We start from the raw sequence: 26,360 nt of genomic DNA, 5'->3' as shown, positions 1-26,360 counted from the left end.
AACCCAGCCCAAGAAAGGCGTTCAGGGTGCATAGCCATCGGATACTACCCCATTCCAGTGGTAGTCTAGGACTATTGCTTGTTCTGGCTTGCCATGCAGAACTCTTATTTGCATATATTACAAATTATACATTTGCTAGACACTTTCTTTCCACCAGGCCCCATCTGAAGAAATTGCCACACGAGGACTCCCTAGGTAGCTGAGGTGGCTGACTTGCAGGAACAGCAGTAGGGTTCTCATCTGAATCAGATGATGACATTGTGATTGCAGAAAATCAGCCTGAGTGGCTCCCAGGCCTATAATTACCAGAGGAGAAGGGCTGTGTGCCCCCTCCCCTTCTAAGGTGCATTTCAGCCCCAGGGGTGATCTCCCCAGGACGTATAATGGCTCAGGAAAGGAGGGCCACTACCCACCCCCATTTTGTTTTGGCTAATTTCGGCCTCATGGTGGGCTTTCTGGGACCTATTTTGGCTCAGGGTGGGGGGGCTCAGGTGTCTGGAAGAAATCGGTGTGTTTTTTTAAATTTTATTTTTGGTCTGCGTCCATGCACCACACGCATGGGAAAATCGTCATATCTCTATTGAGGTTTTGTGCTTTTTCCACTTGTGCTTGTCTTAGGGGGAACAGCTTCAGAGTTATTTAATTATAAACAAAGATCACTTCAGAAGACAGTACTCTCTTTCCACAGATCTTGTGCACTCATGTCCCTTTCTCGAAGGAAGGTGGACACTAGCTAAATAGTGCCACATGATCCAGGTTATGTGATTCCCACAGTTCAACAAAGAGAACCAGCCATATGTGTATGGTACATCTCGAATGAAATGTATTATTGTAGTAGTAAATGTGACAAACTCCTACTGCTGTATGATTTTATTGCTATCTCTCTTCCACTAAAGTCACTAAGGCCGTGCAGATCATAGCAGTTATTCTCCTTGAGCCATACAATATAATTTGGATCGCCAAAACAAGCACTGACTGGATAAGTGACCTCCTAAATATACAAGAGAGTGGGAGAAGTGTCTCAGACCCTTATTCCTTTTCTTCTCATATGACGTCTGTCTTGCAGAAGGGTAACTGCAGAGAGATGCTGAGATTGTTGTGGGGCACCTGGCAGAGCAGTCCTCGAGGTGGTCTTTTAACACTGTAGGACAATTCCTTTTTTAGTGTCGACCTTGACAGCTGTCTGCAGAGCATATTGTTACTATTTTTCGAAATATACATGGACTGGGTTGTGGCTCCACCCAGAGGAATAATTCGTCCCCCCCTCACTAAGCTGGCACTTTGGTGCGTGTTGTTAATCTCCCACAGTCATTCTATGCAGAAAGCAATCTTTTTTTGCTACTTTTTCCCAACGTTAGCAAAGCTAATAGGGCAAGCTTTACTATTATAAACTGAGCTTGTAAATACAATGTGGGTAAACATCAGTTATGAACGCCTGTTTGTACACACATTGGCACACTCACACTGGAACTGTTGTCTTTGCAACTGCTTTTTGTTTTATGTTAAAGCAATAAAATAAGATATGTTTAGTTGAAGTATCTTCAAACCTCTGGAAACCTAGTTTTGTTTCACTTCAGAGCCATTTGGTGCCTTCAGTTTCTTCTTATTTGATGATTTAGAACTTACTAGAGTACGCCCTTGATAGCAATTAAAAATCCTTTGATTTCTAGAGGTTGTGCTAAATCTGGAACGGAGTCCTCTAATTAAATTCCATTCACCACATGAATAGAATAGTAGAGGTGAGTCCAGTGGATTCTTGCTCCGTTTTAGCACTTGCTTCAGGAAGTGGAGAATTTTTCATTGTCATGTAACTGTACTTAGGATCTTAATTATCCCGGGCCGTAACCTATTGCGAGAGAAAATGCATCTACAGCTAGAAAGACAAGACTCAATGAGGGTAGTATATGCTTGAGTTGTGTGGTACCAGGAGCGGGGAGGTGGCAAACTGAAATGGCCAAGGGACTGCTGGAGGGTTCCCATTGGGGGGATTTGGGGGTTCACTGGCTGGGGAGCAAGATGGGGAACACCTATAAAAAAAGCTGTCCTCTTCACTAAAGTTGCTTAAGTTAATGGGATTCACCCAGTAGCTATCAGTAGGAGAGTAATAATACTACCCACTTAGAATGTTAACAGTCTTAGGGGTAAGGAAATGCAGAGGTTCATTTTGAGTTCCTGAGAGGGATACAGGATATGCATATGGCAGAGGAAGAGATGAGATATCTAGCAAAAGCCATATATGAGTAGATTAGGTGATTTGCACCCCATACACTGGGTACAGCAAAGGGGTGACACCACTGATCAGGAATAATCCCAGAGTCAAGGTTATTAGGTTTGATACTGATGTAAATGGGAGATGGATAATTGCTTTGATATAGTGTGGTTGCCAATGTTATCTATGTGTGGTGTATTATGATCATAATATAGATGACCCAGCTGCCCTTGTGCAATTGCTAGGCATACTGTTAGATACTGAAACTCCACCTTCTGGGGAAGGGGGAATTTAACATGCTCTTGATAAGCAACAAAGAGGGGTCCACCTCCAGGCCACACTACAACTCTCCTAGGTGTGCAAAGTGTTTAGAAAATATATCATAGGATTTAGGGCTTGAGGATGATGTCTGGTGGGTAAAAATGGGCATAGAGGGTTTATTCTTTTCAATGTGAAAAGTACAGGCATAGCTCAAGGACAGACCTTTTTTGAATAGATGAGAGGGTGTTGGAGCAAGCGAAGAAAGTAGTTTTCTGCGGTCTTTCATCTCAGATCATCCAAAATAGAGTGGCAGATGTATCTGCCAGACAAACAGATGGGGAAGAGCTGGACGACAGAGAGGAGATACATAATGATACCAGAGACATCGCATATTTTGTAAAAGTGTTGGAGCAGGTGAAGGAAGCAGTTTATTTGCTGTATTTCATCTCAGATTATGCAATAATTGAGCTGGAGATGTCTCTGGGTGACAAACAGATGAGGAAGAGATGGACGATGGAGAGGAGATAGATTATGATACCTGAGATATCTCCATTTTTGCAGATATATTTAGAAACAACAAGGGACCCAATTAGATCAAACGGGTCCTTTGGGGTAATGTTATTCAGACAACAGTGGTCCCATTTCAAGGGAATACATGAGGAATAAATATAGACACAATCGTAGCTATATTGAATTGCAGACTTGTGCAGCCGGACAGTGGTCTAATATTTTTACTACTGAAAAATAGAGCGTAATGTTACACAACAGAACACAATGTGGGGCACAAGCCAGTACCGGACTTACACATGTGCAACTGACACACACTAATGACAAAGGAACAAGAGGGCTTGTAGGCACAAGGTTCGAAGTACTAGAGTTTACACAATGTCATAGTACATCACAACATAGTTTGCACCTTTACATCAATAATAACAGTACAGTTTTGTATAAGGTGTCATTTAGGTCGACGGCGTTTCGATCTGTTAACTAGATACACAGATCATCATCATGACATAATTCTTATGGCTAATATTGGAAGCCTCTGATGCCGAGAACCGATTAATTGCGGCTCGGAGTCAATAATGCGTAATGGCACTAAGGGCTGCCCGTCGGCGTAGTAGCCGGGTGCAGGGCATACGGAGCGTCTCAATCGTGGTGTCTGGCTGGCGGTTTTGCACATGTGTAAGTCCGGTACAGGCTTGTGTCCCACATTGTGTACTGTTGTGTAACATTCCGCTCTATTTGTCAGAAGTAAAAATATTAGACCACTGTCCGGCTGGACAAGTCTGCAATTCAATATAGCTATGATTGTGTCTATATTTATTCCTCATGTATTCGCTTGAAATGAATTCCATTTTTGCAGAAGCCCACACAACTCATATTCAAAGAGAATCTAGCTATTACAACTATATCTGTAGTGTGGGATTTGTGCAAGGCATACATGAGATGTATGATTACTTCCTGGTCTGCACAAGACATCACTTACAAGAGGTATGAGGAGATGATGCTGCAAAGGGAGACCAATAGATCGGAGAAGCAGCTTACTCGGCAAGCTACTGTTATGTAAATGTAAATGTAAATGTTGTATTACTTGTATAGCGCCCGAATCACCCCACATGGGGTCTCTCCGGCACTTGTACGAATACTGCTGTGGAACCCTTCCTGGCTTTTTCCATGTGAGGCACCCACTCCTGGGCACCCCCAAGGTGCAGCCAGGCATCCTAGTGCTGTTGAGGCAGTTGTGGAGATTAAGCAAGCTATTGTCCAGAGTTGCAGAGTGGGGCCCATGATTAGAATAGGCACCGAGGCCAGAATTATCAAGTCCGAGGAAATTGAGCCCAAGACCCACCGAGGCGGGAATTGAACCCTGGTCCCGGGCCAGACCTCTGCATCAGGGTCTGCCGCTCTAACCATTGAGCCACACTTCTCCACACTGTTCTGTTTTATAGTTCCATTTTAGCAGGCTTAGGTAAAACTAGGCTAGAGGCAAGAGGAAATTTAGAGAGGAAGATATGGGCACAGTGGAATGCTAAGAATTTGCAGTTGCATGAATATGGAAAAAAGGCAGGGAAGATGTTAGCATGGAGGACAAAAGCACAACACACTCAAAGTTTGGTCTCTATCATAGAATGTGTGACAGACAGGCCAGCAGTACAGAACAACGAAAGTATAGGGTGTTTCGGGGTTTTTATCAATCACAGTACAGGTGTGACTCAATCAACCACTCTTCGAGCAATTTAGAGCTGGCTAGATTCTAACCAGTTGCCCTTATTCGATTTAGATGATCAGGATTTTTAAAGTAAGGAGGTAACTGAAGATAAGATTGTGGCAGCCATTAATCAGATTGTTAAGGGGAAGTCAGCAGGGCCCAATGGTAAACCTGGGGAGGTATATAGGTTGTTGGTAGTATATCTCTTTCCAATCATGAAGGAGTTTTTTAGCAGCATCCTGATTAACGGGCAAGACCTGCTGGCCTCTTGAGTTGAGGCCAATATAGTTGTATTCTTAAAACCTTACAAAAATCCTCTCAAGTGTGACTCTTAAAGGCCTAATGTCTTGTTAAATGATGACTATAAGGCCTTTGCTAGGATTTTGGTGAGGAGGTCTTTATTGGTGGTGGTTAAGTTGGTTAGTAGTGCCCACAGGGGTTTAGCCTGTGTAGGCAGTTGGAGGAGTTGACTCACCAGGTCATTGGGACAATCAATATAGCTGTCTCACTGTCTTTCCCACCTGCTATAGTGGCAGTGGATGCTGCTAATGCTTTCAACCAGGTCTGTTGGGATTATTTATGTGTCTGCCTATGACACATTGGTATCCCCCAATTTTTATTGATACCGTAAAGGTGTTATGTATTAACCCAACAGCAAGAATCTGTTTGAATAATTGTCTGACCCCGAGTCTAATGATGAAGAGAGGGACAAAGCAGGGAGGCCCTGTCTCACCTTTACTTTTTGATTGATATATTGAGCCTCTTGTGGGGACACTCTGATCTGAGGATGTAATTATCCTGTTTGGAGGGTTAGGGTTAACTAAAACGGTAGCATTATACATGGACAATGTGTTGCTTTAAATAAATGTCCTGAAACAGCAGTCCTAAAACTATAAGAAATAGTAGGACTCTTTGGAGGCAATCCCTGTCCATTTGATAAACAGCATAAAACAGAGGTAATGGTCTGGAATATAGAAGGACGTCCAGTGGGTGAAAGGATTGTGGACAAAGTGATAAATCTAGGTGTTCAATTTTATTCTATCTTGACCACAATCCCTATAGAGAATTTATCCAGGCTAGCAGATGAAGCTAAGAAACTACTGGGGAAGTGGAGTCATCTTCCCTTAATAATTTTCACCAGATTAAATCTTGTAAAAATGTGCATTCTGCTGAAGATCTCCATTGTTTATAAGGACATCCCATTGTCCAATTTGACGGTGACCCATAGGTTGTAATCATCCATAAACAGTTTTGTATGGTCCTCAAAACTCCCAAAATCTCTTGGAAGAATTTAAGGGCTACGAGAAAGAAAGGAGGGTTGTAACTCCCTTACTTGCAAAATTACTGTTGTGCTTATGACTAAAGGTTTTTAAAACTCTATGTAGGCAACCTGAACTGTTGGAAAGAGAAAGTATGTTTAAGGCTATGACGTCTTCCCTGAGGGTCAGCAGTAGGTTTCTCCACAAGTTTTTCCTTAAAAAATGAGTCTTAAGGTGATTGGGGTGGCAGCTAGAGAGTGGGTGGATGTCAGCGACAGATGCAGGGTCTACTGTGACAATGCATTAGCTCCAACTTGGGACTCATCTGGAACTCTTAAATGTCTTTTAGATGCATTGAGCCATCCTATGCATGATGACAACATCCATTTGTGGGTTGACTTGATTTGTTCTGATGGTCTACGATTTTGGAACTCATTAAATATAGCAAGGGAGGGATCTGTCAAGTTTCAAATACTATCAGATCTCTTCATGGTTCTCAGCCTTAACAGACTGCAAAAGAAAAAAAGGGGTTCTCTTAAAAGATCTTCAGGTACCAATAATCCAAAAGGAGGTTGAGAGATGGTACGCCAACCTGTGTGATGCAGAGGATATGGAGCGAAATTCCTTTTAGCATGTCCATGGATGCTTACTGGACACAGAACCACAACTGTTATGGCAAGTATATTTGAACATACTTTATACTGCAGCCTGCTCAGCCTCCATAAGACAAAACAATTCTTTAAACCTTCAGAGTGTCTACTGGACTCCGAAAGGAATGACAAAATGGGTGAAAAGCCCTGTGTCCAGTTTCAGGAAGTGTGGTTTACTAGCTGCAGACAATGTTCACATGTTCCCCACATGCATGAAACTATCGTCCTTTTGGGGTGCTGTAAGTAAAATTGTATCTAAAGAGTTTGGCCAAAGACTAGAGGTAGGCCCAATAATGTTTGATATAAATATGGAGACTTTGTAGAATCTGAATGCTAAAGAGAGGATGTTACTGTTTTTTTTAATGGTGCTTGAAAGGTATATCATATGTGAAGTTGATGTGAAGGAGACCCGCCAGATGTTAAGGACTGATTAAAGGAGTTAAGAATGTTGCTACCCTGGACCACAACTGTTTCTTGTGTGTAAGGGTGCAGTTTTGGCAGCTGTTAACTCTGTGGCTAGAGAGTAATTGGTACAACCTATGAAGTTTGATGATTATCTCACAATTCTCTGTATTGATTAAGCTCAAAGAGGGGGATTTTTTCTTTTTTTAATTGATGCAATGTGGGCACACACTGTATGTTGCTGGAGGTTGGTTTTGTGTCTCCCTTACCTCCTGTGGGGGTGCTGTAATACACAGTCCATTCAACTTGTTAAAAGTGATGATACGGAAAAGGAAAAAAAGAGTCAATGACAGTGGGATTCCATTTCATGTTTTGACATATCAAGAGCCTTATTTCGAGAATGGTAGATAGCCTACCGGTCCACCAAGTACTCCTCTGGAGAAAGACAATATGCTATAATTAGACATCCCCGCCAGGCTGGCAAGCATCTCTGTGCCGCAGTAGTAGGAGTTTGTAACAGAAAAACATAAGAAACAAATGACCCATAGGCACTGGGATTTTTACCCAGCACATGGAAGTGAATTCTCTTGCTTCCTGTTCAGGATGGCTAGCCTTTACGTAGCAGTCCTGAACTGGGAAAAGTTATGTTGGAACAACTGCTGTAAGTAGTGCAGACATTTTATATAAAAGCCAAATTGGCTGCCGTGCAAATGTTTCCACCATTATTTTCCTTTGCTAAATCGTTGGGTTGCTTAAAACAAGTTTATGTAGCATTGTACATTTATGAAATCGTTTTTATTCATTGGCTCTGCTGCAGACTTATAGGTCTTGTTGCAGATATGCCGAGACAATACCATACAAGCCTACAGTCTGCCTTTCCTGGTCATCCCTGGCTTTAACAAAATCTATCTCCTTTTGTGTAATAACTTGCCTCACCTATTCTTAGTGGAGCCCCGCTATCAGTCACATAAGTTAAATATTTGGGCATGATTCTTTATAAGGACATGACAATGGTCCCTCAAGTGGATCACATTGCTTCCTGTTGTTTTATCACAGTTTAAATGCGGAGTAAATGTTCAAAATATCTCCTGAAAAGTCCTGCAAATACATAGTCCAATCATTATTATCCTCAGATTGGATTGTTGTTACACAATATAATTGGGCATATCTTCTAGATTCATAACCCAACTGCAAATAATGCAAAATGTGGCAGCAAGAGCCATCACCTTTTAGAGATTTTCATTCTAGTGCTTTTGTCTCATATTTTAAAAGTAGTGCTTTCCCACATTTTCAGACGTTTTCAGTTCTCCTTTAATACTATCTCCTGTGTGACATCCATTATCGTTACTCATGTATGTTAAAAGTTATCATATCTTGCTTTATTTTAAGCTGGTGAGTCCCATTTTTTAATATCTGAATGGTGCACACTCAATATTCTTTTCACATTAAATGTAACTTAGTTTTTTAAAAAATATTTATATTTCTTAACTGTATTGAACTACTTTTATTTTGAAATTGGTACCATTTCATCTGAATACAAATTAAGTTGGTAAACTAGACATATTTGTAACTTCAAAGACCCCATTCTCAGTCATTTGCAGGACTATATGAAACTGCTTTGTTAAGGAGTTTTGGTGAAGATAAATTTCAATCCCTTTCAATCCACTAGGGTATGCCAGCAGAAACAAAAGCAGTACCACACCTGATTTGTTTCATACAATGAACTATTTTAAGAGTTATTCAAATTAGTTTATGCACATTTTGAAGTAAAAAAACAGTGGATATTATTCCATAAGAGTTGTATTTTTGCTTGATTCATTTTGGAGAAGTAATCACAAAATATTGTGTAAGACTGTAAAATTAGGTTGAATTTCTACATAATGAAATTATTAGCTATCTTTCTTTTTACATATACTTGAACTATTACATGCACATAACTGACGAGATTAGGCAGGAAAACCACTCTTAGGCCAAATGTTAATTAATATTTACTGCTGTTTCACCCAAAGTGAGTTAACCTCAAAGATGCTTCAGCATTTGATTGCATCACACCAACATTTATGGTTGATGTTCAAGATAGTTGATGGATCCCAACCACAAGCAATGTTATAGAAATTAACCACAGGCAAAATGCGATTTACACCAGAATAATTTTACATAAGTCCCTGCATTTCACATTACAATTATTACAGAAAATGCTTGAGATTATGTCATTATGCCACATCGCATAATTGAGATTTTGTTTGGTGACCAACTGTATTGCGGTAGTACAGAAACAGCAAAACAAACTGACACAAGGGAGATTTTTTGCTACACACATGGTTTTGTTTTTCTTTAAGTGAAATACGTCCTCACATTAAAAATTAGACACGAGGATGTACTTAATGTGAGAAAATAGGAACAAAATGCTGGATTAAAATGAGTAATTTAGTGTAACTTTTAGGTATTTTGCATAATTTCCACAAAGGAAATTACGCAAATTATGCCCATACTTAGTTGACACCTTTCACAATTTTCAGATTAATATTCAAATATATAGTTAGATGCATTAGAATGTTCAATACTTTCTACTTTATTTTATTGGTACGGCTACAATCAGTGGTTTGTGATTTTTTTTCGTTTCTTAGTATTGCATTATAATCTGTGAACACCGAAACCCCCAGATTAAACCTCCACACATACTCTCACCATTGGGGAGTCATATGTTTTTAATATTATCACCCATGTGGTGAAACATTCCCATGAAGACCCTGGGGTCTTTTGGGGAAAGTCAGTAAATCATTATGCATTAATACCCACATAGCACCTCAGTGTTCTGCAGGACATCTTCTTGTGACTCAATCTTGGAACCGATTGATCTCCTGTGTACTCTAACACTTGATAACACATTTAAAATTGAAATAAAGTCAACTGAAAAAAGTTGTTCTCATCCTGTTTTCAACTCTCCCACTGTCTCACCCATTCAAGCTTCATCACCATTGGTTTCCATTGCTAAATCGTTGGGTTGCTTAAAAGGAGTTCATGTAGCATTGTAAATTTAGGAAATCTGTTTTTTATCATTGATTCTGCTGCAGACTCACAGGTCTTGTTGCACACATACAGAGACAATACCATACACACTGTCCTACAGGCTGCCTTTCCTTGTCATCCCTGGTTTTAACAAAATCTATCTCCTTTTGTGTAGTAATTTGCCTCACCTATTCAGACCTGCTATCAGTCACATAAGGTAAATATTTGGTCATGATTCTTTATAAGGATCTGACTATGGGCCCTCAAGTAGATCACATTGCTTCCTGTTGTTTTATCACAGTTTAAATGTGGAGGAAATGTTCAAAATATCTCCTGAAAAGTCCTGCAAATACATAGTCCAATCATTATTATCTCCAAATTGGATTATGGTAACACACTATAATTGGGAATATCTTCTAGATTCATGACACAACTGCAAATAATGGAAAATACTCAATCCACTATCATGCTTATATAACCTCTGAACCTCAAGCCCAACACTTCCCTGGCTGTCTTCCAGGAAAAGGTGTACTTTTATATCCCAATTTCAGACCTTTAAAGTCAATTGGGGGACAGGCCAAAGTATTTTCAGAAATCAATATGCAAATTGGCACCTAATTAACCTTTGTGTCATCCATAACTAACTTGCTAGGAGACACATCTATCCAACATGCTCGTTGCTGAGGCTGTGCGTTCTGTTTACTTGCACCTTAAAGATGGAACAAGTTTCCCACCCAACTTGACAAGAAGTTAACTTACTTCCTTCAATAATAATTTAAAAATGTGGTTGTTCATGGCATCTCTTTGGGGTTGTGTCCTTTGTGTCTGTTTGTACATCTTCTGGTCTCCAGTCAGGGCACTTTTCTTTGGGTACCAGGTAAGACTATAACATAACATAAGGTTAAGTAACATATAACATAACAGAACATAATACATCATAACTTAACATAACCCTAAAATTCCACTTCATTTTAACAGCTGAACTCCTTTCTCTCTGCATAGCTTAGGATTTCTATATGTATGGATCCATTGACATCTTACTAGTTCCGTATTGAATTGTAATTTCCTGTTATGAAGTAATTTGTTTGCTTTGCTTCTTGGATCTACAATGCCCGTGGTTATGTTCACATTATTTAAACATCTCTAACAAATAAATAGAATAAATACGAAGATGTATTGAAGGCATGGTCCTGTTATATAAAAAGTACTACATGGAACATAATGTTTAATACATAACTTCACTTAGGCGTTTGATAAGTTGCTTTACATGCTCGTCTTTCTGAGGTTTGAACTTGAAATCATAATAGTAGAGAATAGCCTACAAAGACTTCTTGTGGCATACTTCATCATTGAGGGAATAAATCAGTAGATTTCAATCAATCAGTAGATGTGTATAGAGTTACTTGTCTCCCGTGACAGTATCCAGGCGCTGTCCAGACATAAGTCCATATCCGAAACACCCAGTGTGTCTTAGTGGGCTCAACCTGTAGAAAAATTGAATACTTCTAAGGGAGATTTCCTTATTGGGATCTGTGTTTACAGATACCAATAAGGAAATCTCAATTAGAAGTGCTCCCTCTTTCTAGAGATGGAACCCACCTGGGCACAAAAGGTGTTCCGGGTGTGTGGACTCGATAATGAAGCATGTTACAAGAGAGATCGCCAGTGGGTAAGAGTCCTTTTAAAAAAGACTAAGGATTTTCAAGGTAGGAAAAGTATCATAGTGGCACCACTCCTCCTTGATTAGTTCTGTTTATATATTTGGAAGTTGAGTGCTTCCACTCTTTGTACTGCTTACTCCCCTTTCTTTTGATGATCAATATAGCATAGAATTACATCAAATGTACATCCCTATAACATGAAAATTACATTATGTGTCATATTTCCCATACGTCCCTTACTTGCCATGGTAATCAAATCATAGGAAATAGAGACAGCACTTCTTGCAAATTCCTGCATTTAGCCATAAATCACAAACATTGCAAACAGAACAAGTACAAGCGTTAAAACACTGTCATATGAAGTCCTTGGTTGTAATTATGATACAAGCTTTACATTGTTGTCTTGCGATGGTGAGTAGCAGCATATAGATAGACCAATTGTTACAAAGTGCGGTAAACATTTTTATTAAAGAAGGCTACTGAAACTACATATCCGAAGTGACCAACAAACACTGTAACAAAGTCTATCACCGTTCTGAACTGCACTATGAATTATCTGTCTTTATGTGCTTTTCTTTGTCTTTGGAATGTACAAAATCAACAAGTAAGAGCGACGTACAAAGTAGGATATGTCTCACTCAAAATTCCATTTGTACACACAAGCTGCTTCTCTATCACAATCTGCTTGCTCATCAATGGCATATAAGAGATTTTTACAGAAAAGTAAATCACTAACATTAGCCGAAAAATAAAGGTAAATAACAGTTTTTTGAAACATCTTCCTAGGTAGGGTCAGCATAACCCGTGGAATAAACATCAAAGTGTAATTCAGTAATACAATACTTCGATTTTTTAACATTCCTGATTTGGATTGACATTCTTCTTTTTTGTTTAAAATATTTGTTTTCTATCAAAATTCTGAAAGAAAGGTTTAGGAATATTCATCCACAGACGTGTAAGGCGAGCTGATGAAACTCGAGGCCGTTGACACAGATTTAGGATTGTTGGGTGAGCAGCCATTGATGGTTGACGCCCCTGTCGCACTTTTCTTCTTATGGCTGGATTTTGGATTCTCTCCGTCATTTGCATCAAAAACTACAGTCATGCTGGACTCCATTCTGGACACTGTGTACAAGCTGCTCTGTCTGGTGGGGTGAAACCTGGTAGACTTGAGCTCTAGCTCATCATAACTAGACACCTCGATAAATGGACACCAGCGGAATGCTCTCTTGAATCCGGCTCGGAATCTGAAAATACAGAAATTCAACACAGTCAGGCTCTTAGCTCTGATAAAAGCGTTCAATTTTAAAATGAGAACATCTGTTACCAGGGCAGAAAATCCTTCATTTCTAAGCTAGTACATTGGGATAGGATATGTTCATCTTGACTTTTGATATGACATCCAAGATGCTACCACCTGCACCCAGAAGTAATAATGCATTTGCACTTTTAATGTGATATTTTGATACAGTTCACCATCCTATTTTTGTTAACATTCAGAAAATGTAATTCTGAAAGAATTCTGTCACAATATTGGTCATTAAAAGACACTTGCAACTGTATTTTTTGCATATGCTCCAGAGGTTTTGTTGAAATGATCACGTCAAAGAGCTCTAAATTATTGAAGGACAAATCAAAGTTACACTTACCTTTTTGAATTTTCAATGAATTAAGATATTTTATATTTAACTTTGATACCAACTAAATGGCGCAATAGATTTCTCATTAAACATACCCTTGGTATGCACAAAAGCAATGTTTACTATGTTTAGGTGTCACTAAGGATATAAGTGTTTTTTTCTATGGAATGGATATCCTTTTGGCTGGAGAGTGTAGTTGTGAGCTCACAGTGGCATAAAGAAAAATTATGGAAAGACTATTTCTGGGTTTTTGACAAGATTTACAAAGATTTGATGGGCGATTCAAATGTAAAAATAAAAGAACTGCAATTTATGAAAATTGTGATTCTTGGCAAAATCCCACACCACATCAAAATATCACTTGGACCAAGACATAACTTAGGGAAAGTGGTGTTCATGGATTAAGGTGCCCATTACAATTAGTCTAGAGTTCCCAGGCAGAAATCGCACTTTCAATATTCACAATACCTAAAGGTTTGGTAAGAACGGATCCTTTCATTACCGGGGATCACAAGTTGGTCTTCTATAAACTGCCATAGAATGGCTCCCAAAATCTGGAAAGACTAAGGGGCAGATTTATGTTAACTGGCGTATCCCCAGGATGCGCCAGTTAACATGCGCCACAGTGCGCCACAGCTCCGCCACCCATGGTGCGCCGCATTTATAATGCTGTGAACAGAAGGGTTTTGTCCTACGTGGCCAGGCTGGACACTCAATACATGCAAAAAATACAAGTGCCTGGTCGCGAATTTGGGTGCTGTTTTTTAATTTTCAGCGACTAAGCTTATACGTTAATTATAAAGCTAGTGTTGATTGTAACATCTTTACATTGTTAGTATTCTTTCATTATTTAGAAAACGAGGTTTCAACATCACCTTTACAAAAAATCATAAACTTAATGTTAAAGCATACAAGACATAATTTGCAAAAAACATGAAACTTTTGTTACATGCTATAAAGCATTATATGCGAAATACATTACATGCATATGTACAAAAACAACAAATAAATTCTTCGGTACACCAGAAAGATGAACAATAATCCTATATGCCTGTTCCTTTGGATATTTAGGATTATATACCACCCTAGGCTATGTTCAGTTAGTTAATGAATAGTTTAGTCTGCCTTAGGTGGAATAGGGTAAAGAAATGACTCCTTTAGGGAAAGCCGACGCGTTTCCAAACCCAGTCTTAGATTACACGGGTTTTTCTTCAGGGCAACCTGGGTACCTGGTGTTTAGGGAAAATAAAAAATAGACTTCTTTTAGTTCCTGTTCCTCCTCTGTCTGTTTTTATAGAGATTCTCACTGTGAGGAACATTAAAGTACCTTTTTGTTCCTGCGCAGTGCAGTCTGAGATTGATGATTGAAAAGGTTATTTCAAACCTGTTGTCAAGAAAGAGAATAATGTTTGTGTAATGTTATATTTGAACGGAGGGCATATTACCTGTGCACGGTTCTGGATTGCCACTTACTTGTGTAATGTTTGTCCTGGCGCTTTTAGACTAGCTTGGCTCCGTTACAGTGTATTTTCAGTGATTTATTCCCCAACTATTGAAAAGAATGGGCTGGTTTTAATTAAATGTCGGTCGAAGAATACTAGCTGTTAAATTAGTTAAAGGATGAGCTAGCTTACTTGGGGCAGCATTTGTGGCGAGAGCAGTGCTTCTCTTCAGTTAACGAGCTCCCGGCGGGGCTCCGCTCTGCTGGAAGAAAATCGGAAACTAAGTGTCACTTTGTTTACACTGACTACGAGCGAGTTCGACATTAGACTGTAGTCTGCTCACCTGAATTGGAGTACCATTCTGCCTTCCTAGTTCTGGCTGTTGTTTGGTATGCTGCTCAAGACGATCTGCATTACATCACATGGGAACTGACCAAAGTCACATGTTATATATGGGACTAAGATTTCTGGGAGTTGTAGTTTTTTTTGGGAGCCAAGCTTTTTTGTGAAAGGGAAAATTTGTTTTGTGGCTGCGCCTGTGGGCTTGTGCTATTATTCCAGCCCCGCAGGTGTATACAAATGTGTCGGATAATGCGGCGCACCATGGTGCAAAAACGGCACAGATGCGTGACGCATCTGTGCCGGAAATGTGGCGCATTGCTGGAATTGCGTCGCAAGCGCGACGCAGCTCCAGCAAGGCTCGGGGGTGCCCCATCTTCACAATGCTGCGTCAAGACCTACGCCTTCTTCAAGCAGGCGCAGGGTTTTGACGCAGCATTGCCCTGAAAGTGACTGAGTGAAATCTCATAGATTTCACTCAGACACTTTCAGGAGCAGTTCAGGAGGCGTTCCTGCGCAGGAACGCCCCCCCTGCGCAGGAACGACTCCTTATGGCGCAGTGCTATACAACGTGACGCATCTCCTAGATGCGTCACGTTGTAAATAGGGCGCATTGTTTGCGCCACAGCTGCGTCAAATAATGTGACGCAATTGCGGCGCAAAGAGGCGCAACGGCCTCATAAATCTGCCCCTTAGAGCGCAAACCAGCCCTGGCAATTTAGTCGGACTGGCCGTTGAGGGGAGGGAGGGTGCAGGTGGAAAACACTGCTGCTGCTTCTGTTACATGGGGCCGATATTGCATCACTGCTGCAAAACCGGCCCCAAGTAACAAAAATGGCCCCCACTGGTCCAAAACCGACCCCACCCTTCCGGCCCACCAGGAAAAGGACCAGTGCCCACTATGGCCAGTCCAGCCCTGTACTGGACCAACTTCCACATGCAAGCTCATATTTCCGAGGATTTCACAGAGGACAATCCAGTAGTGACCTGGAGGATTTACCCTCGGCAAAAATGAACAAATATCCCATCCAAGAATGCCAGGTATGACAAATACACACCACTTGTATTTGACACTAGCCCACTCATAAGAAGGGTTTAACTCTATTAGTTCATAACGTTTGCTTTATTAGAAAAAGAACAAATACTGACTTGACACACCCACATTTTTTAATAAAATTATAAGATGAATAAGATGCTAAAACGTCGTAGAATCTGCCTTTTTTTGAGGAAGGCAAGCGAGGTGAGAGATGACACTCACTATATTAGACAGTACTCAAACGAATATCCTTGTGGTCGTCACAGCAGGTTCTCTTTCTAGCTCGAACGCACATTGTTTTAGATCGTTTTCCCTGCACGCCAGAAGCCACATGATTAAAATGAGCAAACAAAATATACTTTCTCTACAAACACCGTAAAAAGCGATGGAGACAAAAGTTAACACATTCAGACTTAGACAGAAAATGTCCTCTAGGATAGGAAGAGTAATATGTTAGGCAAAGAGAGATAATTGATAATATATTGGGGGACGTAGGCAGCTGAACACAGAGCCAAAGGGAAAAGAAGTGAAGAGGGGATGTTGGGTATGCAGGGAGGGGAAAAAACAAAACTTTGTATCCCACTTGATGCACAATCTTCAACTTGCTCAGCCCCGGCACATAGTTACCACCCATTCTTCCACCAACAAACAATAATTCTGTAACCCAGCCACCACCAGGTACTGCCTGCAACAATCAAGAATATGACTCTAGCATGTATGCCCCATCCAAAATGCTACCTACCGGTTCCAAATTGCCATCCCCTGCAACCCACCCACACCTACCCCCAGCAGCATAGTCTTCCCATCTCACACAACCAGTGGCACAGGGTTACATAAATATTTCAGGAGCGTACTGACAACATTGCGAACAAAAACAGATAGATTTTTTTCAAAAAGTAAAGTCCATTATTTAGCATAATGGTAACATCAAATGAGACCATGACAATATCATAGAAAACCGTATACAAAACTATGGGACATAGATCACTGAATGGACAATGGGGCAGATTTACAAGCCCCTTGCAACTCTTTTGCGCCGCCGCTGCGTCACTTTTGTGATGCAGTGGCAGCGTAAACAATGTGGCCAATTTACAACATGGCATATCTGGTGAGATGTTGTAAAGCCCTGTGTAACATTATACCTGTGTCAGGTATAATGTATGCAGGGTTGACGTTCCAACGCAGGAAAGCCTTGTAAAAGTAATGCAGTGAAATCTGCAAGATTTCACTGCGCCACTACTAGGACGTCACTGCGTCAAAACCTTATGCCTGCTTGAAGCAGGCATAAGGATTGACGCAGTACAATGAGTATAGGCCTCAGCATGCATTGTTGGAGTTGCGTCGTGCTTGCAACGCCACTCCAGTAATGCATGACTGTTGGGCCAACAGATGCGTCAGAATTTCATATGCATCTGTCAATCCTTGCTCCAATGTTCGCCGTATACAGCGCATTCACGGTGAAGCAAGAGTATTGCAGGGACACTGATGCATCTCTACAGATGAGTCAGTTTCTTGTAAATCTGCCCCAATGTGTTTACTGACCCAGGAATACATCCCATCAGGTATGTAAGAGAACTTTGTGCAATTTTCAGACAGTATCACCTGTTTGGTGTAGTTAGGATACTGATACCACAACCATCTTCAAGGCCTGGATAGGGTTTAGGAAGAATATGTTACTTTTCAAGGACTTATTAGTAAGTCTCTTCTCATTCAGACAGCTGGGTTTTGGTGTACATAGTTTTGATTCACAGATTCTTCAGAATCAGCAGGAGTACATAGGGTAATCTGTGGGCTGTAGTTAGTGATAGCATCTATTTTATAGTACCAAGTCTGGCTCCTATTTAGGAGCAGCAATAAGGCTTCAGTTGGGGGTCCGGCATGGGTATTGAGTATCCTACCAACACACCCAGGGGAGCACAGAGACTGTGGCAGAGCAGGTCCATGGTAGCTAGGCAGGCAATATATGGAACAGATAGTGGGTAGGATTGGAAGGAGTCTTGCAAACATTCCGCAATCCCAGCTGCACCATAAAGATTGCTTCCCAGAAGATCGTACCAGACCTACAAGTGAGGACATGCTGTCCAACCTAGAATAGACACAAGCAAATATGTTCCTGGCTTACCCCGGAGAAACACTCTTGGCCCCATCCATGGAACAGATCCATATGACTAGGGTCACCCACCCCAATTCTCCACAAAGCAACGACAACATGTCACAAGAGTCATGGCACAACATGTGTTTCAGAGCAAAGCTCAGGCAAAGGAGCTTCAGTATCACAAGTGGAGCTGCAGAAGAAGAGTGCTACATTGATCGACCGTGTCTCAACAATCGGCATTCACAACAAGGCCAAAGAACTTCTTGCCTTCTTCTTGGCAAACCGATCACAGGCCGTAAAACGAGGGTCTTTCCTATCCCACACATTCTCCCTTCCATGCGGAGTACCACAGGGTCCCTCGCTAAATCCGACCTTATTTAATATCTATGTCTCGGACTTGGCGAGGGTAATCAAATCCTACGGCATCAATCTTACTACCTATGCCGATGAAACCCAACTGGTCCTGTCAGTTTACAATGATGGACCAACAGTTGCAGCAAATTTTCAGGAGGGAATGCTCGCCATCAGTTCCTGGATGTCATCAAACTGTCTTAAATTGAACTCTGAAAAGACAGAGGTGATGACATTCGGGAAACTGGAACCTGTATGGTCTCCCCTATGGTGGCCTGATGAGATGGGACCACCACCAGAACCGGTCACTAAGGTTCGTAACCTTGGAGTGATCTTTGACGATAGACTGCTTTTTCACCACCATGTCAACTCGGTAGTTTCTACCTCCTTCTTCACCTTGAAGAAAATCAAGAAGCTCCTCCCTTATCTTCCTACCTCATCTGGTAAAACTTTGATAAGCACCCTCGTCTTTGCTAGAACTGACTACTGCAATGCCCTTCTTCTCAATGCACAAGAAAACATCCTTAAAAAGCTCCAATTAGTACAAAACGCCTCAGCCAGAATTTTACAGGGGCATCCCTAAGTTCACTTTCATCACCCCGTACCTTCGACAGCTCCATTGGCTTCCTGTTAAAAGCCGCACAAAATTTAAGGTTCTGTGCATTGCATACAAATCTATTAGCAACTCAGGACCGCAGTTTCTCAAAGACGCCTTTCATCCTCCTGGAAACCTCAGAACTCTTCGTTCATCTTCGGCAAAATTGCTCTATGTCCAACGCACAAGGAAAGCCAACTGGGGTGACAGATGTTTTGTGATTGCCACAGCTAGACTATGGAATCCACTCCCTCTGACCATCAAAACGGCCCCAACTCTCCTTAGCTTTAGGAAGAGATTAAAAACTTGGCTGTTCCCACATTAAACACCTGCCATAGCCATCATCTGTTCAGTTAAGCTCTGAGACACCCTTGGGTAATTGCGCGCTCTAAAAAATGACTAAACATAAACATAAACATAGTGACACAAGCATACATCAGGAATGTTCTAAAAAAAATGTGCCTGCTGTATGCCTGTCATGTTTATAAATCAGATGTGGGCTTGCAATTTTAAGCATAATTAAACCTAAGATTCCTTAGGGTGATATTTATGATCAACGACTTCATGCAAGCTCCGCAGTCTGGTCGATTCATTTGGTAACACCCTGGACGCACCCTTAGGTCTTCTGTTCAATTGCTACCACAGATCCTGAAATAGAAAAAAACTACTATTCGTGGAAGACCTTCTCTTTGTCCATCATGTCTAAATGCAATTCACTCCCTCTGTCTATTGTATTTTAATCTAATCTTTTAAATGAAAGCCTTAAACCCTTAGCGTTTTGCTGGTTAATTTGATGCTTGGGCGTTGTATTAGTATGGTGTATCGTGTTTGTTTCTGTAGTGCCAGTATGCCTTAGGGAGTATGCTATGCTTCACCAATCCAATATACAATACATTACAAACAAGTTCATGTGGGTTTGGAACTGCTATGTTCTGAGAACCCAAGGTATACAGTCCCAATCCAAATATTCCCCACCCACAATGCTATGAATGGTAAGACAGGCTCAGCAAATGGACTCCAGTTAGTTTCAAACACTGGCCACAGTGTGTGCTTGTCATGGGTGCTGGAAGCAGAAGTGTGGGGCTGCTGCAGCAACCCCAAAATAACTGTGCTGGAGTTTGAAGATGAATGAGCTATAATGATGACTTAAAATTGATTTAAAATATATTTGTGACACTAGCACCATACTATATCCTTACCACTGTCCTGCTGAATGGATGTGGCACTCTAGTGACCTTGTTCTAGGGGTGGTGCTTAGGTTTTTCAGAATCCCTATGACTTCAGTAATGTGATAGTGTTCCAGCACCACAGGTGTTCTTTGTCCACCTACCATAATATATCAAATGTCAGCTGCAGAACAGATATGCTTTCCACTTCTCCATTAAAGGTGAAAGTGGAGTATCTGTGAGTAGTCCAGCTACCTTCCTCAAAATACATTGACTGCCACCATATGAAATAGCCTCATTAGACATTACTCTCCTGATTAGACCTATGGATTATTTTCAATTGGGGTAAAAACTTAAAGGGCCTGATTCACAAAGGGCCTCTACACTCATGGTCGAGGCCCCGCAGTCATGCGGGAGTCTCGGGATGGAATCTCCACAGTGAGAAGTCTCACTGCGGAGACTCCGGTCAAGTGCCGAGACTTCCCCATGACTGCTGGGCCTCCGCCATTTGTATGGAGCTCCTTTGTAAATCAGGTCCTATCATTTTAACCCACCCGACTGAATTTAGAAAACTGTTTGTAGTTGAACCTTTTTAAAAATCACAAGCGGAACACTGTGTTCACATTTTCCCTTATTCTTCTCCTGTGAACTGAGCCTTCAGTATTACATACTAACCGTTATGAATTATATGTGTACAGTACAATGTGAATACATTATTTGACACAATGATTACGTTGATTTCTGATTGCTTGATTAGTATATCTTAACAGCAGATTAATTTATAAACAAGGAAAGGAAAACTTGACCTCTTTTAAATAGTAGGTAAATATTATATATCTACTAAATAAACAAATTAATCAAATTTAACAGCGCTAAGGATGCCTTGAAAACCACTGTTTCTCTTACTCATGGTGCAGAAAGCCTTGACCCCACAGAGAATGTGGTGTCAATGCATATTGAGTGGCATTATTATTTAGCCTTGATAGTGGAGGAATATCGTCCCTATTTGTAGGGATTACTGAGGGTTCTATTGGGTGTTCGGTAATAATATGACATAAAAAAAATGTGAAGCTGTTTGCCAGGTGAACTATTGGATCCCCCATCTCAGGTTCTTTGACTGGCACAAGCAGTACTTATCCAAGCCCTGATACTCCACCCTCTAGCCCGGGTTCAAGGGCCATTCAAGATAAGAGCCCAATTCAAGAGGCACTACTAAAACCCATAGGACCAGCTGATAGGCCAGATGATTGTAGAGACAAGGATAGTAGTAGACAAGGTCAATGCGGCGCATAATTCTGGATTGTCGCAGGCATACGGACAAAGCTCGTAATTCCCAAAAGGTAGGACTTTGTAGGGAAATTTAACATTCTCTGCTGCCAAGAAACTTAGATGGTGGATACTATCTATATCAATGATTATAAGACCTTCCACATTGCCGCAGTGCTTTCTACACACGGGAGACCTAGGGAGAGGGAAAATGTACAGATGTATCAAACTATGCAAACGTTATCAAGATAACTTCAACGATATCTGAAACATATTATCAATGTGTCACTATTCAAATCGATAAATATCACTATCTATACTACTAGTATAAAGAGAGAACAGAAACCTTTTGGCAAGGTAAACTCGGGAACCACAGCGCCAATCCACACACCCAATACATTGTTGGAATCCTCAGGGTGTGTAGATGGACATAGGCGACATAAAATAAAAATAAAACGTAAATTAAAAAATTAAAATTTACAAACAAAGTAGTCCCCTAAAACTAGCGCCGGCCGCGACGTAGCGCTGACTGCGACCTAGACGTGCGTGATGACGACAGGCGGGAAGGAGCGGCGAGTAGTGGCGAGGAGTGGCGGTGAAGTCCGGAGCTCGGGGAGGAGCGGCGGCTCAGGTAAGGCGAGGTGGGAGGCGGGAGGCAGTCTGGGCAATGTCGGGGCGGGCGGGGGCCTGAGAGTGGTGGTGAAGTCCGGAGCGCGGCTCAGGTAAGGCAGAGGCGGGAGGCAGGCGGGCGGGAGGCTGTCCAGGCAATGTTGGGGCGGGCGGGGGCCCAGCCGGGACTGCACAAAAGCCAAAAATGCTGCCCCCATCCCCCTTCTGCCCCGGGCAACGCCGGGGCGGGCTGCTCGTATTGCATAAATAAATTTCAACAATAATGTTCTGTCTGATCAAATAGGGAGGGGTCTTGAAAACACGAATTAATTACCTCAATAAGTTACATAATTGAAATGCTAAAGATGTGTTCATTGTTTGGGGTGGGGATTTTAATACTGCACTGTGCCTGTTTATTGGAGGTGAAACTTGTGGAATACTATCGGTTGACAACAATTTTTACCCACACTTTCTGCACTCAATCTAAGGGGATTATTTAAATGAGATGTTGCTTATGTTTGACCAAGGTTTTGCTAAAGATCTATGTATTCCATCACTACCCTTTAGTCAGACGTTCAATGGGAGAGGTATGATCTCAACTGTTAATTATATAATCATACCAAATTGACACTCACCAAGACTCGTAGGTTTTAAAACACACAAGGACGTCTTCAGTGATCACTTTCCATTAAGTGTAAACCTTCTTCTCCCTAGTAACGCATTAAACACCCAGGGCAAATCAGTACATCTATTTCAGGATATAGTCCTGAATAAAATCAATGGTTATTCCCAATGTTCGTCCAAGGTGGACTCTGTTGAATTCACAAAAAAAAACCTGGTCAACTGTGAGACATCATTTTTAGTCTGTATCGAGGAAACAGCTTCACATGCCAATAGTTTAGAATCTTTCTCACAGATTACCCGAGAAATAGAAAATGTTTTGGAGAACAAAAAAGTGTATAAGAAAAACCAAGGGTGGTTCGATTCTAGAGGTACAAAAGCGTATACAAGACTGAAACATGCTATACAGAAACCATCAAGAAACAGCCAAGAAATAAAAGCGTGTAGAGGGGAATATAAACAGGCCCTGAAAGCTAGTAAAGGTGAACTGAGGGAAAAAAGCATGGTTAGCCCTACATGAAGCCACACTGTCAAGAGATAACACAGCATTATGGCAGGCTGTAAATTCCCCATTCCTTACAGCTCAAGATAAACCTATTATAGAGATTGTTATAGATGAGGGCCAATGGGTGGGACACTACTCAAATATCTACAAACATACACCAGATGAAAAAGACAGAAACATCATGCATCTGTTGCAGGGAACAACCCCCAAAAGACCTACCCTATAGGCCTTTGTTTCATCCTAGAAGAGGTCAACCGTGCAATAACGGCTAGTAATGGAGGGAAGGCACCTGGCCCTGGTGGTGTCCCCGAAGACCTTTTAAAATCAAATCTATTTCTATGGGGCCCTCTTTTAACTAAGGGAATTGCAGCTTGCTGCTCTTCTGGTTTTATAGAGACATAGTCTGAATCACTATTGGTGCCGATATTTAAGAAAGTGACCGCCAGATCCCTGCATGCTAACGGCCAATATCGCTGTTAGAGTCTTTGGTCAAGGCGGTGGGCGTATAGTACTTAATCATCTCCAGGATTGGGCCGAAGATAATAACATCCTTTCTGAGCTACAATTTGACTTTCGGCAGGATCTTGGGACATTGGAACAAGGACTTAATTTAAACATCATAATGGGGAAGTATACACTGGCCAAGCAGAGCAGATTATACCTGGCATTTGTAGATCTAACAGCAGCCTTTGATTGTGTAGTACACAGCAAACTATGGAAGATACTAGTTGACATGGGGGTGGAAGCTCCACCAATCCAATCCAATCCAAAAATTATTTATTTCGGTCGTTTAGACCATAAAAGATACAATAATTCATTCATACATTAAAAAGACACATTCCCTTATATAAAAGACCATTACATAAAAGTTAAATTCCTTGGAGATCTGTTCATTGGGGGAGTACATTACAGTTCATATCAATGTTCAGTCTTTTAAAAGTTTATTCCTTATATGCCACATGGCCAGTATGTATTTGGCAACTGCAAAGACTATGTGGGGCAGAGTGCTAGTTTTCAATATTCTGTAGGAGTGCAGATAACTCCTTATGCCCAAGTTCCTACATAATGGCAGAAGCCAATATTTCCTTGGTCTATTGTAGGCTGGGCAGAAGAACAGGACATGAATTTCCCCCTCATCTTGATTAGCGCACCCCGGACAGATTTTATCATCACTCTTTGTCCATTTGCAGGTAAAAGTTTTGATAGGCAGTGAAGTAATCAGGGTTCCCAAGGCCTACATGCTCCGAAGATAACCCACTTACACTCAAGAACTGTTGGCACGGAAACTGTAAAAGGCAAAGAACAAGTTTATTAAGACCCCATGGGGTGGTGGTACACTCAAACAGCACCCTTCGGTAATGCAAGAGGTATCACACCGAACACCGGTGTGACCCCAATTTATATACAGTTAGGGGCAATAAAAAGATAGGCGGCACAAGTTTAGGACACATTTATGTACATATATGGTCATGTTTTGGAATACTGCCAGCTCATTGGAGGGGGCACAACTCCGCTGGTCAGTTTGGCACACATTCCTAAAGGCTTACTGGTCAGTTGGGACTGCGCATGTGCAAGCTTGACCAGTGCTAAAAATAGCCTGTTGCTGGGCAGACTGAAGTGGTCATTGGAACGGACAACGGACTAAAGGGCACGCCGGCCACGAGGCCGCTTATGATCTAAGATGGCCGCCGCAGTATTCAAGATGGCGTTTTCGTATATAGCCAAGTTAAGGAGGACAACGTGTAGGTTCAGCTAATCGCTAACGCGGCCAGGCCAATTACGACAGACGACCCTTTTAGCGTTTAGCTGAATCTACCTCATAATGAACATAATCAGGATGTTCGTCCTCAATATCTATTAACATGATTTGTGTTACTTCTTTATGAAGCATCATTTTGTCATGAGCAAGAGCTCGTCTCGATGGTATGCAAGCTGATAGGCACATGGAACATAGGGCTGGGCCACATTGAATACACAGACATATGAAAAACATTGCTCCCACAAGTATACACAGAATCGTCAACAGTTTCCAGCCCCAAGTAGCAAGCATGGACCAGAACCATTCCGAAAGTGTCCAAGTTCCATTGTCTGGGTGTATTTCAGCTGCGATCTTGTGAAGCTTGGAGATGGCATCATAAACAGATGGAGAATTGTCCGGAACATATACACAACAGCTGCTTCCGATAATTCTACATGCCCCCCCACGATCAGCCAAAACGACATCCAACACCATCCTGTTTTGGAGCGTAACAATCCTGGAAATCTGTAGTTCCTCGGTAATGTTCCCCAGGGCAATGGCAGTATCATTCGCTACAGCCTCGACAACACGTGTCAGTCGTCTGATTTTCCGGCTGTTCAGTGCAGCCCCCACAAAGGAGAATAGTCCCAAATTAAAGTCTACATACTGTTGCAAACATTATAACGGACCTCCTCTACAACCCCTGCAGAAATCAAATCCTGAACAATGCGTGTCAATGCAATTTCACCCTTTCTCAAAATCTTATATTGTGGCACTCGTGGCAGAGGGGCCCCCTCCTTAACAGTAATGTGTATTGGTGGAATACGCATCTCTCCCACATCCGTATCTGAGGTCGCCCATAAGTATGTGGTAAAGAGGCCAAAGCTGGAACATCTGAGATGGCGTAAAACCTATCGGGGTCAGGATAATTGTCATTCAGGATAACTCGCACTCCCTCAGAGGCGCAACGTATCGTTGCTCGAAAATATTTAAGCAAGTCAATACCCAGAATATTGTCTGGTGTATGGGGTGATAACAAGAATTGACCAAAACTAAAGTATTTGTCAAGACATAGTGCAAGGGGCTTGGACAATGGGCTGGGGGAGGGTGTGCCATCAAACCCTACACATGTAATCATTTCGCCAGACAGGGGAGCCCTCGGAACCAAGTTTTTCGACAAAGCGCTACGTGTAGCCCCAGTGTCGACAAGAAATTGATCAGTAGAACCCAGAATACCCGCTGTTACATATGGACCCTGCTGATCTACCGGCACTTCAACTGATTCCTTACCCCATCC

The 26,360-nt window shown here is 41.5% G+C and overlaps 1 protein-coding gene across 1 annotated transcript in view; it reads right to left on the bottom strand.

The window, feature by feature from the left end:
* Nucleotides 1–12,115: 12,115 nt before the first annotated feature.
* TACR3 (tachykinin receptor 3) overlaps nucleotides 12,116–26,360 on the bottom strand; it is a 1,258,290-nt gene continuing 1,244,045 nt past the window's right edge. The window contains exon 5 of the mRNA XM_086963249.1: nucleotides 12,116–12,907. Within this exon, the coding sequence (XP_086819375.1) occupies nucleotides 12,592–12,907 (316 nt within the window). The 3' untranslated portion in view covers nucleotides 12,116–12,591. The remainder of the gene's footprint in view (nucleotides 12,908–26,360) is intronic.

This window comes from Lissotriton vulgaris, chromosome 3_1 (genome assembly GCF_964263255.1).
Source record: "Lissotriton vulgaris chromosome 3_1, aLisVul1.2, whole genome shotgun sequence".
NCBI classification, from domain to species: Eukaryota; Metazoa; Chordata; class Amphibia; order Caudata; family Salamandridae; genus Lissotriton; species Lissotriton vulgaris.
Note: the sequence above shows the minus strand (reverse complement) of the source record. Positions and strands in the feature narration are given on the sequence as shown.